At 39.4% G+C, this 12,509-nt stretch overlaps 1 protein-coding gene across 5 annotated transcripts in view; it reads right to left on the bottom strand.

Moving 5' to 3' along the window:
• RAI14 (retinoic acid induced 14) overlaps window positions 1-12,509 on the bottom strand; it is an 87,169-nt gene that overhangs the window by 28,132 nt on the left and 46,528 nt on the right. For all 5 annotated transcript variants that reach the window (XM_076363367.1, XM_076363368.1, XM_076363369.1 and 2 more), the window contains exon 3: window positions 4,428-4,558. In XM_076363367.1, coding sequence (XP_076219482.1) covers window positions 4,428-4,558 — 131 coding nt within the window. The remainder of the gene's footprint in view (window positions 1-4,427; window positions 4,559-12,509) is intronic.

Here is a 12,509-nt window from a genome sequence, read left to right as displayed (position 1 = left end):
CCTGGAGAGGTGACAATCCTCAGGCACTAGACCCTTCTTGCAGCTCCTATCCTGGTACAATTTTCAAAAGACAGTATGCTAGTATGCTTTTCTACTTAAGTGTTTAGGCAATTTTAAGAGATGACACAGAGTCTGCACAAAAGAAATATCCTCTAGAGCATGATGTTAGACTGAGGATCCCCAACACATGCACAAGGAAATAATGCAGAGACTGCCTGAATGTCAAAGGTCTCCTAGAGGATTTATAGCAATTTGTAATCAAGAAAGGGAGGATAATACAATTCTTCTTCCATTCATAGGCACTGAGCTCACCTGACTTCTCCAATTATGAAGATGGGCTGCCTAAACCATTTTCTATGGTTTTCTTTCTCAACTAGAACAGTATAACGACTGTAGTAAGTCTGTATTCTTCCAATAGCTTCCTTTAAGATAAATATTATTACGTAGAAGGAAAGACTCTCTCACAAAGGTAATTAAAACCTGATTTACTTTTTGAACAGTGATATCCTTCATGCCACTCGCCCCACCTCCTTATACAATAAGATCCAAAAGAAAGAAAAGAAAAATGAATACTATGTACATGATAAATATAAAGTATTTGGGGTTGGAATATGCTCCAAAAATTATTTTCAGTTCAGCCTCCAAGGCATGAACATTCTGGTTCAAATGAAAATACATAATTTCTACTAACTGCTATTGACAATAGTTTTGTGAAAGAGTCCTTAAAGATTGCATTTGTGGGGGTTTCTAAAGCTTTTTTGTACCATTGTCAGACTCATTTTATTAAACAACAGCTGATTCAATTGCAGTTTACAGACACCTATTGTTTCACTTAATAGACATAAGCATTTAATTCTAGTTCAGTACCTTGCAGAAACATGCAAACATGGCAGTGATGGACTGGCACACAGACAAAACTTTAGGACAAGGAAGTGCTGCCATTTATACATTGTGAATCCTTTCCAAAATTCTCCCCCCCCCGCACTCCCCTTCAATAACAGTAGCTTCTTTAAATAACAGCCCATTTGAACACTTGCTCTTGTGGAAAGTGCAGCAAATGAATGAATCCTATCCCCTCCTGAAAAGGTTCTCTTTGAAAACCCTTTTTTGTTAGTTTAAGTGGGATTTAAATGATCAAATTCCAAACTGGAAAGCACTGTTTTCTTGTTTAAGGACAAAAAAAACCTATCTGGCAGAATAAGACTACAATGGCAGAGTCAGATTTCCAGATAGGTTCTATTACAAGTGTGCTTGGCAATAGTCTGTGCTGTGTAAGTGGGAGCAACAATGGGGCTGTGTCAACTTATGCCAAAGGTGGACTTGCTCCATGGCAAACAATAAATTGATTTATTGTTTATAGAAAGGACTGAGTCAGGGTGGTAGTGTGGAAAGTCAAGCCAAGTCTTAAAAAACTCATTTCATTACTCTGATGATTTTTTTTTTAATACTTTTTTAAGAGGTACCTGCTAGAGAGTAAAACCTTCTGATGAAAATCTGTAAATATTACCTCGAAGAAATTTACTGGTACCTAGACCTCATTAATTTAAGCATCGCTATTTTATTGCATGTGGGCAAGCCACAAAGAAAAGGACCTATAAGACAGAGGCAAAACGACACAGGTGAAATTTAGATGATTATGTCCAAAACTGAGCCATAGCTGGAGCACATCGTAGCAGGACTCAGTGGAATGATGCATACAGTACTCAACGAGACGAATAGAGAAAATCCTGGGTTCTGGTCTCTGTTCCTCTCATTTCAAGCATTTTATATTAAGAAGCCATTTGATTATAAAACAAAAACTTAGAAGTACCACTTTAAGCATGAAAAATTAGAGTCCTTTCCACCTTCTGTTTAAAATAGTTACTATATTACTATACTTCAAATAAAGATCTGGGCAGTATTGAGAATTTTGTTTGTAGGGTTATTAACAAAAAGAATGGAAAAGAAAAGATCTTAAAAGAAACATGTCACACCATAAGGGAACAGACAATGACAGACCTAACAAACCTGTACTGCAACATGCAATTGTTTCTCCTTTTTTGCTTTCAAGCACATTCCAAAGTCTTTAATCACATTATGCACATTGTTATATAATTGAATCCATCATGTTCTTCTGGTTAGTCACCTTCAGCCTAATTATGTAAACAAATGCATCAATATATACTCACAGGGATCAATAGACCACTCATCCAAAGAGCTCCCTTCCCACATGGCACTACAGACCACTTTCTAAAATGTAACCAATGAAATCTGAGCACGATGGTGGCCAGTTGTCCCAAAAAGACCTCTCCAGGTTGCACCTTCCCAGCATGAGAGTCTCCCATGTTACAGATGAGGTAGCTGACAAACTAGTACCACGCTTCTGTGGGACACTAACAGACCTCAGTGCTGGGCTGCAGCAGGGTCTATGCCTCTAAGTAGAGCTGCTGAGATAGGGCAAAACAGCTATGTTAGGCACCCAGAACCACTGTGCAGGAATGAAGCCCTGGCATCACACCGCAAACATAGGAGAAACAAGCCTACCTATACAGAAATGATGGCTGAACTTCATTTTGCACACACTAAGAAAAGACTTAAGTGGGAAAAACGCAAACAAGACACTGCCCATTATTAATAAACCATACTGGAGAATATTTCTGGGTCATGATACTCTTTGGTAGCTATGTCTCTCCAGATCAGTGTCATTGTTTCTACACCTGTCAGTCTCTATCTTTCAAAACTGAGACAGAAATAACCTGAGCAAGTCTGCTAAGTTTCCCAAAGCACTGGAAACAGAATGAGAGCTGACACACTGTATTTCTGTATCACAGCAATACTATTTTTCTTTGTTCTTTCTCAAGCTTTCTTTTAAACCACGACACAGAAATAACTAAAAAAGTAAACACCAATTAAATGAGCATATGGAACAAGCAGAAGCAGAGATCTTCATAGCATTAATTCACATTTGTTCCAAGCAATTAAAAGAAGTATTTGTACCTGCATTATTAGTAACAGCATCATTAATATAAATATATGGTATTCAACTTCTTTGTAGTTTCAAATAGAGAGGAAAAAAGGGGAATTCTGTAGCATATCCCTGTAAAGCTGAAAATCATTGCACCAGATCCCTACAGTTAAAACAATCCTGTTTCTTAGACTTAAGAGGCTTGTACGTACTCATTGATAATTTCAGTCTTGGTTGGTTCCCTAGAAAAATTCATAGTATCAAATTATATATGAAACTTGCAAACTAGGCGTTACACTGGATACAGTGCAGCTTAAGAATCTAGCTCTGAAGTTACGTTGACTGTAAAAACATGAGATGGTAAACATAGCTATAATTCAGAAGATTCAATGAAAGTCATGCTTTGATTATGTTCAAAAGAAAAACACGTGTATGCAACTTTTTAAAATTAAAAACATATTAAAGTGTGGAGAAAGCCCAGTTGAAGTAAAGGACTTGGACTTCTGCAGTAAGAAGTTGCAGGTCATTATGAGTCACTGCCATCATTCAGTTTCCTCAGATGCAGAACAGAAATGGAGCAGATGTAGGAAACTGAAACAGACCAGGCAAGAAGCAGAGTGTGACTCCATAAATGTAACCCAGAGGTAATTCATTAGAACTTATTATTTGGTATAAACTGCCTTGTGCTGCCTCTCCCAAGACTAGAAACTGTTTTCCTTTCTCCCCATCTATCCAGAATTTTATGAATGCTTTGGTTCTGTCACGGGATGCCTACTTCTCATTTATCCATTTAATCATCTTTCTGTGCCGTAAGAAAGAAAGTTTAAGGATAGCAATCTCTTGGCTGTAATTTTCTTACTGGAATCTTTTATCTTCCACAGTTCAGAATGTTCACAGGAGAACAAGAGGAAGAATAGAAGAAGAAAATGCTATATATGAAATATATTGATACTGCAAAAGGAATCTTGTTCACACAAAACCTTCATTGCCAAACGTCAAACAAAACAAGGAATAGTTGCATGAATCATTAGCATCTGCAAGATTTTAAAACTCAGTGATCATAGTTTCAGTTCAAACTAACCCATTAGAAAGAAAATTTATCTTAATCTCTATGTCATTAAACTAATGTCCATGGGAAAAAATAGCCCCAAAGATTAATGCCTTTTAGAGTGTGCAATCTGCAGTATGCCATGAAATTCCTGAGTCTCAAAATACCCTGTCCTAAAATGGTCCCAGTCTACCCAGCAATCCAGCTTCAAGTTACCTCAATGGGTTTGTGATTCTGAAATGGCATTTTAAATGTAGAATTACAAATATAGACTACCAGAAAGGAGCTTTCCAGAATGTATTGTGCTTCAGATGAAAAAGAAAACTTCATTTTCAGGGTGGTCTCTGGTTCTTCATTCATGCAAGTGGCATACACATCCAAGGCTGGTTTTTTCCCTTCCCTTGTGCTTAAATCACAAGTTTAAGTTGGACTTACGCAGTTTTGCCCTCACTATCTTGTTTGGTGGCACTGGCTCCCTTTTTACCCAGCAATGAAGCCACTTTCTCAGGATCGCCATTCTCCACTGCCTGCAGCAGCCGATCATCGTTCTTATTCCACTCATTGGTCTGGAATAAAAGAAAAAGAAGGGAGAAATATTACTAGTACCAGCACTGTGTCCAGCCTCTCCTGAATGATCCTGCACACATTTATCGCCATTGGAAGCTGAAACAAAAGCCCAACCCAAAGAAATGGCACAGAGAAAGCCGCATAAAAGTAATTTGCAAGCTGTGCAACACAGGTTCCCAAGGACTTAATGGCTCAAGCCAGGGCCCAAGCAACCACTGGAGATGACCTGTAACATGGAAACTGTTATACGTAGAAGAGTAGTGCAGGAAAAAAATCCATTTGTTCTTACTGTATTTAAAAAAGTTCTCCTTCATTTGTCTAGTCCTGGTTTCTATTTTGGAGCTGCATTGGCCCCATCGGACCTTCATCACATATACCATAGGGATAAGCAATGAGGTGCCTCAGCTGATTCACACCCCACCCTAACAACACAGGCCAGCCAAAACTTTACATATTTAAGGCTTTTCCCAGCTCACACTTTGTAGAGAGTAACAGGTTAAGAGACTGCCCTTTGCAGACTGTAACTAGCTTTACTGAGCTTTTATCCCCCACATTTGTCTTTAAAACAAACAAATCAACCTCTCAGATAGATGGCACATCCCTAGTGCTGCTGAAAGAAAAGATGACCACCCTACATTTCAATCTTAATCCATTAAGTCTTTTTGCTCCTTCTCATCAGCTGAATCAGGGAAAGGACACTACTTCCTAATGTGATGATTCTCCCTCCCGCTCTGAACTCTCAGGACATGGCCTATTTCCTCTACCAGACATCCAAGCTGGATCTAGCAAGATACTAAGAAAACAGAGGACAGTTAACCTTCTGTATCCCATGTGATCACAGCAAAACAAGCTCTGGAAAAGGAGGGAAAGTTGCATCCACGTCTTCTAGTCTGGACTGACAACAGGGTTCAGTCTTCAGGAACACCAATCTGGTGCAATTAAAAGCTGCATTTGGATTAGTGTTAGTGCCCTGCTGCACTCAGGAGAGTTATCTTCAACAGACTATGGCTTTCTCTTTGGTATCGGCCAGCCCACCTCCAGCATGACTGCCTATTTACTAGCACTCAATTTCTACACAACTTTCGGAATGACTAAATTCATATTAACATGCTCCTTGAGAAATACTCAACTTAAAAAACCCACTTTGTCCTGAGGGTCTACACACACTTTTTTGCCCCCAGCTGAACAAAAAATTTGGTGTTTCTCTGTCTGGACTTGTGAGGAAAAGCGTACGAGGTGCACACTGATATGAACTAACTCCACAGGCTGTGCACACCCTGAAAACCAGAACAGGAGGAAAGTGTTCCAGGTTACTAGTTATTTAAAAACCACATTAAAAAAAAACATTAGGGAGAGTGCAGTCTGAGCAGGAGAGCAGACAGGAGTGGAAAGAACACCACCTAGAACCAAGGGTATGAATGGCAGCTCTGTCAAAGGAAGTGGCATGCAGAAGAGAAAGAGCAATTGCAGTCTGTTATGACAGTGGTATGACTCTTGGGTAAATGCACATCAAGCAGGTTATATTCTTTTTTCTTATAGCAGTGGAATAAACCTCTGTAGACTCTAGTGCATTAATTACAACAGCAAAAAAAATTGTTTCCCCTAGCCATATTTAGACTCCATGACAATGAGTGTCCAGCCAAGCATCAGGCTCCACCTAAAATGAAACTCATTGCATATTCTTCATTTGGGAAATTTCATGCTTTAAAGGGAGCCTATTATTAAAAGCAGATGTTAAAAAAAAGTATCTTACTTGTAAATAAAATACTTGAAAGTTAACACTCTTTGTTTGACAGCATATTATGCCTTTTGTTTTGGAGTTTGTCCTGTTTCTGTTTTTTTTATTATTCAGTCATATAAGATATTTAAATACAGGATATTTGATGAATCACCCTTACCCACAAATCACTGAGATGACTGTAAAGCACTGGTAGCACCTAAATCCTGCACTTTTTTTCTTTGCTTGTTTGTTTTAAATCTTGGAAAGAAAGAAGGAGATGGCATGTAACATGATAATCTACACACCCCACACACATACGCACACGTCTAACCCCATACTAACCAGTACTTCGATAAAAAAATACAACACCTAATTTAAGATTTTCTCATGACCTGAAATAACAGGTTTACTTCTGAAACATGAAACAGAATAAGCTACAGGAAAATGTTAAGATTAAGGCCTGCTGAAAATCCTTGGCAGAACAGCTTTCAGAAGAGCATTCAGCTTTTTAGTACAAAAATGGCCATGTCTTCAAGAAGCGGTTTCACGAATATTCCTTCAATATTCAGCTATTAAATTGAAACATTATTGACATATAATCCAATATCCAGTATTCTGGTATAAGCAAGCAAGCACACTAATGCCAACTCCCAAATTTAAGAAAGAACTGAAATCAAGAGTCAATTTTCCGTTTGAGAAGCTGCTGTGATAACTATATCCCTGTCTATAATTACACTATCATTAACATCCCAGACCCAAGAGAAACTAACACAGCTGGATCCCAAATCACCCCTCAGTATTTATCTAGTGTGGAAGCTGCACCTCGGAGATTATATTAGATATTGAATGGGGAAGCCCGGAGTGTTCTGAAAGTGATTCTGATGTTGCAGAATGATGCCCTTTTCATGCTAACCGTAAAACATTCTATGACATATGGTATTAGTCTCTTACAAGAACAGAGACTTTAATTCATCTTTACTGTAGTTTTCAACCATACCGGTAACAAAAAATACACACTCACACACACACAAACACAATTAAAGAAAGATTTAATGATGCCACATTTAAAAAATTGCTTCCTACTTGTCTGTATAGCTAAACAGATTCCCTCATATTTAAGAACTAAACAGAACTGTACTTGGACAAACCGTTAAGTAACGCAGTTGCTCACAGGGACCCTGAAAACACTCAGTTCTATCAGATTCATCTCAGTGTCAAGGAAAGGCTATCAGTGTACATTTCCTTATTTTTCACACAAACCTGGTAATTCTTTTTCCTGCTTAGAGGAAAGTGGTAGAGGCTGAAGGCTAGGATATGAAGATCTGTATTTGGTAGTCATTTTAGACCCCTGTTTTCAGTTCTATATCTAATTAATGTCTCTTCTTCTAAGCACTGTGGCTCAGAGTTGTTAAAGGAACAAATAATTTTAGAGACTGACACATACCTAATCCGCTTACATTAGTTCTTCCAATTGCAAGTTTTCAGATTTCCTTACTGATGCTATAACATCTTTAACACTACTGTATCAGCAATTTTGTTTTGCTCCTGGAAAACAACAGGATACACGCAGTTTCCCTTCATCATTGTGCAGCAGAGTTATGCTCATTTATAAATTAAAATAGCTGTGTTCTACGTAAGATGTCATCATGCTGTATTGCCCATATAAAAGTTATGCATCTTTTCATTAAAGCAATAAAGGTGTCATTCTACGGCATCAATAAATGTGTCATTATTGTAGATGAAATGTCAATTTTATATTCAAGCTGTCTCAAAATTATACATATTTAACTATAATGCAAGTTACAGAAATCTATTTACAGACGTCATTTTATTTTCAAAATGAAATTAGGGATAAATCTGTCCACAAAGAAGAAACAACTATGCAGGCATCAACTGTTGCTCAAGTATTCCTCTGATAGGACTGAACTGTTTTTTTCTTCCCCACTGTGTTCAAAACAGCAGCATTGTACAATGCATTCCAGAAGTTAAAGGTACAGCTAATAAAATAAATGGCATGCAATGGACTCTCAAAAACATCCATTCTAATAGGGAATTGTAGCCCTACTACCCATCCTCTTCAGGAAAAAAAAATCTAGAAGGCAAAAGAATACATATGACACCCAGAAAGACACTGTACCCTGGACCTGGCAAGCACATACGAGATATTTAAGTCAGTAGGGCTCTCACAGTGCGTCATGTAATCAAAAATTGCACAGCCACTGCTGCCCAGAGCAGATCAGAAAATACAGATCTCTGAACAGACGCAGTGACTGTTGCATTACACACAATTTCTGAATCTCTTGTAATATTAGCCTGCTTTTGACCCCACAAGTCACACTTATCATCAAGTACCCACCAAAGACTTGAGAGGTAACTTCTGCTGGGATGATGCAAAAACACAAGGACTCCCAGCTATGGTTAATATTGGTCAGTGTAAAAGCCACCTTGAACTGCCATTTATCATACAGCACCAGCATTTGCCCCTCCTGGAAAACATGCACATGAGAGATGCTCTCTTCTGCCAAGAGTACTGGAAGGACTGAGGTGGCCAGTCTGGAGACCTTAACTTCACAAACCCACTGCATCAAGCTTCCTCCACCACAACCCCACAAACCATCCCGTTCCACTTATCCAGGCAGCCCAAACATTTCTGTAAGGTCCCTTCTTCAGCTGCCCCAGTGCCACATCCTGCCCCTTCTATCACAAGGCTCCTCAGCACTCACCCCTTGCTTTTATCTACACCCACTGACTCAACTTTCACATTTCATCCAAGTAGCATGGTGCCATCCACCAAACAGCCCTTGGGAAGTTTCAGTCCTGTTACTACCACTCTTTCAGATAGTATAAATGAATGTTTCCTCTTATGTCAGAGATGCCTAGACGTGCTTCATTCTGAGCAAAGCCATGTAGGGCACATCAAACTGAAGGTTAACACAGAGTAGCAGTAGGGTCTTCAGGAAAATCTCTCTAATATAGCACCAGACTCGAGCAGCTAAGCAGGTACTTTTTATCAGCAATAAAGCTAAGGTTTTTGGTTTTTCGCTTGTTTTGTGTTAAGAGTGTTGCAAATACGCAAGTTAGCCAACTGAGTAGTACAGCATGACACACGGTGCTATACATGTAGCATGCAAATAAAAAAACCTGAGCAGCTCAGTGTAAAGGCAAACACACGCGTGTAATGAATTTGGAAGAATCTGATCCTGGAAAAGACTGCACATGTGGGGTTTCTTTATCTCCACCCCCCCTTCTGTAGGCCACATGCCAAACAGTTATCAACAGTCTTCCTTCAAACAATTAACATTCTGCAATAACAATGGTTTGTGAACACATGCAAAACTCAGCTGATGAAACACACATTTCAGCTCCATAGAACAGAATCAGTACTCCACTCAGTACTTCTTCAGGTTTGGGGTGATTTTTTTTTGGCAGGGGGAGGGTTGGTTTGTTGTTTGTTTTTTTTTAAAACATACGTATACTGTTCAGTTTAGGTAGTGATAATGGGCATTACGTATGAAGAGACAAAACTGATCAAAGCTCAAGAAGTGCAAGTTTTTGGATAAAATAAGAAATTTTCAGTCATGCCTAAAAATAATCAATCTTTTCCTACTAACAGTAGTATAATTATGCAGGGGATCAGATAATTCATCATCCCTAATAAACCCCAACTGCAACAACACCTGCCATGCTGAAGCAAAGAAACTAAATACAACACAGTGACAGCCAAAGGGATGGTAAGACAAAATCCAAACATCAGGTGGCTTAGGAGAGCGGGGTTGAAATTTCTGACTGAAATTTAACATCCCTCTCAAGCATGCTCTTTAGTCTTAATTTTAATTTTTCAGATAGGAAACTCTGCTGTATGGCCTTACTCAGAAGCTTCTCTCGGTGACAAAGTTAAGTGTTTGCCATATTTAAACATTCAGGAACCTGAGAAAGAAGTTGGCAGGAAAAAGCTAGCCATGCTTAGGATGGAAAGCCACTCCTGCACAGGGCACTGTCTGGTCAAGGTTAGTGGAGTGAGGCAGAGGTCAGGAGAGAACTCATTGACTTGATTCACACCATCAGTTTATGACTAGTGATTAAAAAGGGCACGATACTCAAGCCAAATGCAGAGTGCTCACACCACCTTCAATGATCACCATCAAGGTAGGCTGAACTCTCAAAACTGCAGCTCCATCAGCCACAAACACACACTGTGGTGGCGGTTACTGACAGTCATTGTACTGACAGTTGTTGACTGTGTGTCTCCTCTAAGCTTCCTCTACGCACAGGTTATTTCCTCTTCAAACCTAGAGATAATTCTATGGTTGCAAGATACTAACAAAGTAGTTACCGTAGTCTCGGGGCTGAAACTGCCCAGTAAAAATCCTTCATCATTGGGATCACACACAGTGTGTTGATAAGTTGACAGATTGTTTTGAGTCCAAAGAGAAATCTTCATATCAAAGCCTATTTTTTATAGTTAAAGCTTGCATTACCTATTTTATACGTTGTTTTCTCTGTCACAAAGGGAACATTTTCCTTTCCAGAAGAGAAGCTCAATAATTAAAAAATGTGTTTAAAAAAGGTACCTATTCTTCTTTGGTCACCATTGCATCAGTATATTAAGCCTCAGTTGCCTTTGAGCTTACCAGTAAATGTCAGGCAAGATGTAACAACATATAACAAGAGGTGATAGCTCTACTTAGCACTTATACACAGTGTTTTCCATGTGCAAAGACCTGAGCAAACATTAACTGGACAACAACTTTGTTTCTTTATCTTTGGCATGCAGCCTACAGGAGATGATTTAAGTGACCTTGCATTGTTGCAAACCTACTGGAGACAGAGTTATGTTATCTCCACTGAAATCAGAACTGCAGGGAAGCTGAGTAGCAAATTGAAATTCCTGATAATTTCAAACTCAAGCAACTCACTGTCTGAGAAGGAAAGGAATACTTAAAGACTGGCGTCACAAACAATTGCATGGCAAAGACACCGAACACCACTGCATCACAAGGTCATCCACAAAACTCCACATGTGCTGGACTTCCCAAGAGGGTCTTAAAAACAATAACAATCCTGTTGTAGAGAATGCATTCACTAGACAAAACATCCCTCAAAGTTACAACAACAGACAATGGCTTTTCTCAAAAGAATGTCTTATCTGAAAACATTACAACCTAGGAGTCAGTGGTATGTGGGTAAGTAGCCTACACCTTTCCCTGCCCTCCATCCCCAATTTAGAGATTGTACTTGGCAGTAGCAAACTTGCATGGTGGGAGTGGAAACCTCCCTTGCAGAGTGGTAGGACGTTGTTGAGCTCAGCAGCAGCGGCTTATCCAAGTCTGTGGCAGCAGCTCTCAGGACATTCAGAGCTTAGCAGATGCCAGAAGCTGCTGCCTCCCAGGCCCCTTTCAATTGCTGTGGCTCCAGCTCTTTCCTGTAAGTGGCTCCAGCTCTTTCCTGCACCTTTCAAGGTCTGCCCATGGTGCATATATAGCACCACTGGCATTGCAACCTGACCCCTGTCGCACTGCACTCCACTGAGGCAGCACCCTGAAGGCCATGCCAAAAGATGCTATGTTCATTAACTTCACCACAAGTAAGGTCTTGACCTCAAATTAAGTTGTCAAAAAAGCAAAGCATGACAATGGCTTTGAAAGTAATTCATAGTGATATTATCTAAATGTCACTAATTGCTACAACAGAAATAGTCTTTTCCAGCTTCACTTGGCCATCCATGTTCCCTATTTCATGTGACTGATAGCTAATAATATTAATTATATTTACACAAGACAAAACATTTGCAGCTCACAGAGCTTACACATGCATTCCTTTAAAGGTGGAAACAGCAGCAGCAATGCAAGTAACCTGTGAACATTTTACAACCAGAAGCGTTAATACATTGTCCTCCTCTTGCTTCCTGAGCTACTGTGCCTAGTTGGGGTAACAGTCCACGCGAAGTGCATGAGGTCTGTTTGACACTGGAGACTGTATTTGTGTCAGACCATGAATTCCATTTGAACCAGAGATAAAAAGCACCATGGGGAAGGCAGGAAGCAGTTGGAGTGAATGAACAAGGAATGGTAACAAAAGACTAATGGTAGATTGTCAGTAAACCTTGATAATTCCCCATTCATTGGGTAGCTTCTGTAGATAAAGAAGTGATTATTATCCAAGCAAACCATTTTTTCATGCTGAACCCCAGAATAATGCAACTGAACAGCAAGTCACTCAGCAGGGTGCTT

This window comes from Aptenodytes patagonicus, chromosome Z (genome assembly GCF_965638725.1).
Source record: "Aptenodytes patagonicus chromosome Z, bAptPat1.pri.cur, whole genome shotgun sequence".
Lineage (NCBI taxonomy): Eukaryota > Metazoa > Chordata > Aves > Sphenisciformes > Spheniscidae > Aptenodytes > Aptenodytes patagonicus.
The sequence above is the reverse complement of the archived record's forward strand: the minus strand, read 5'-3'. Positions and strand labels throughout refer to the sequence as shown.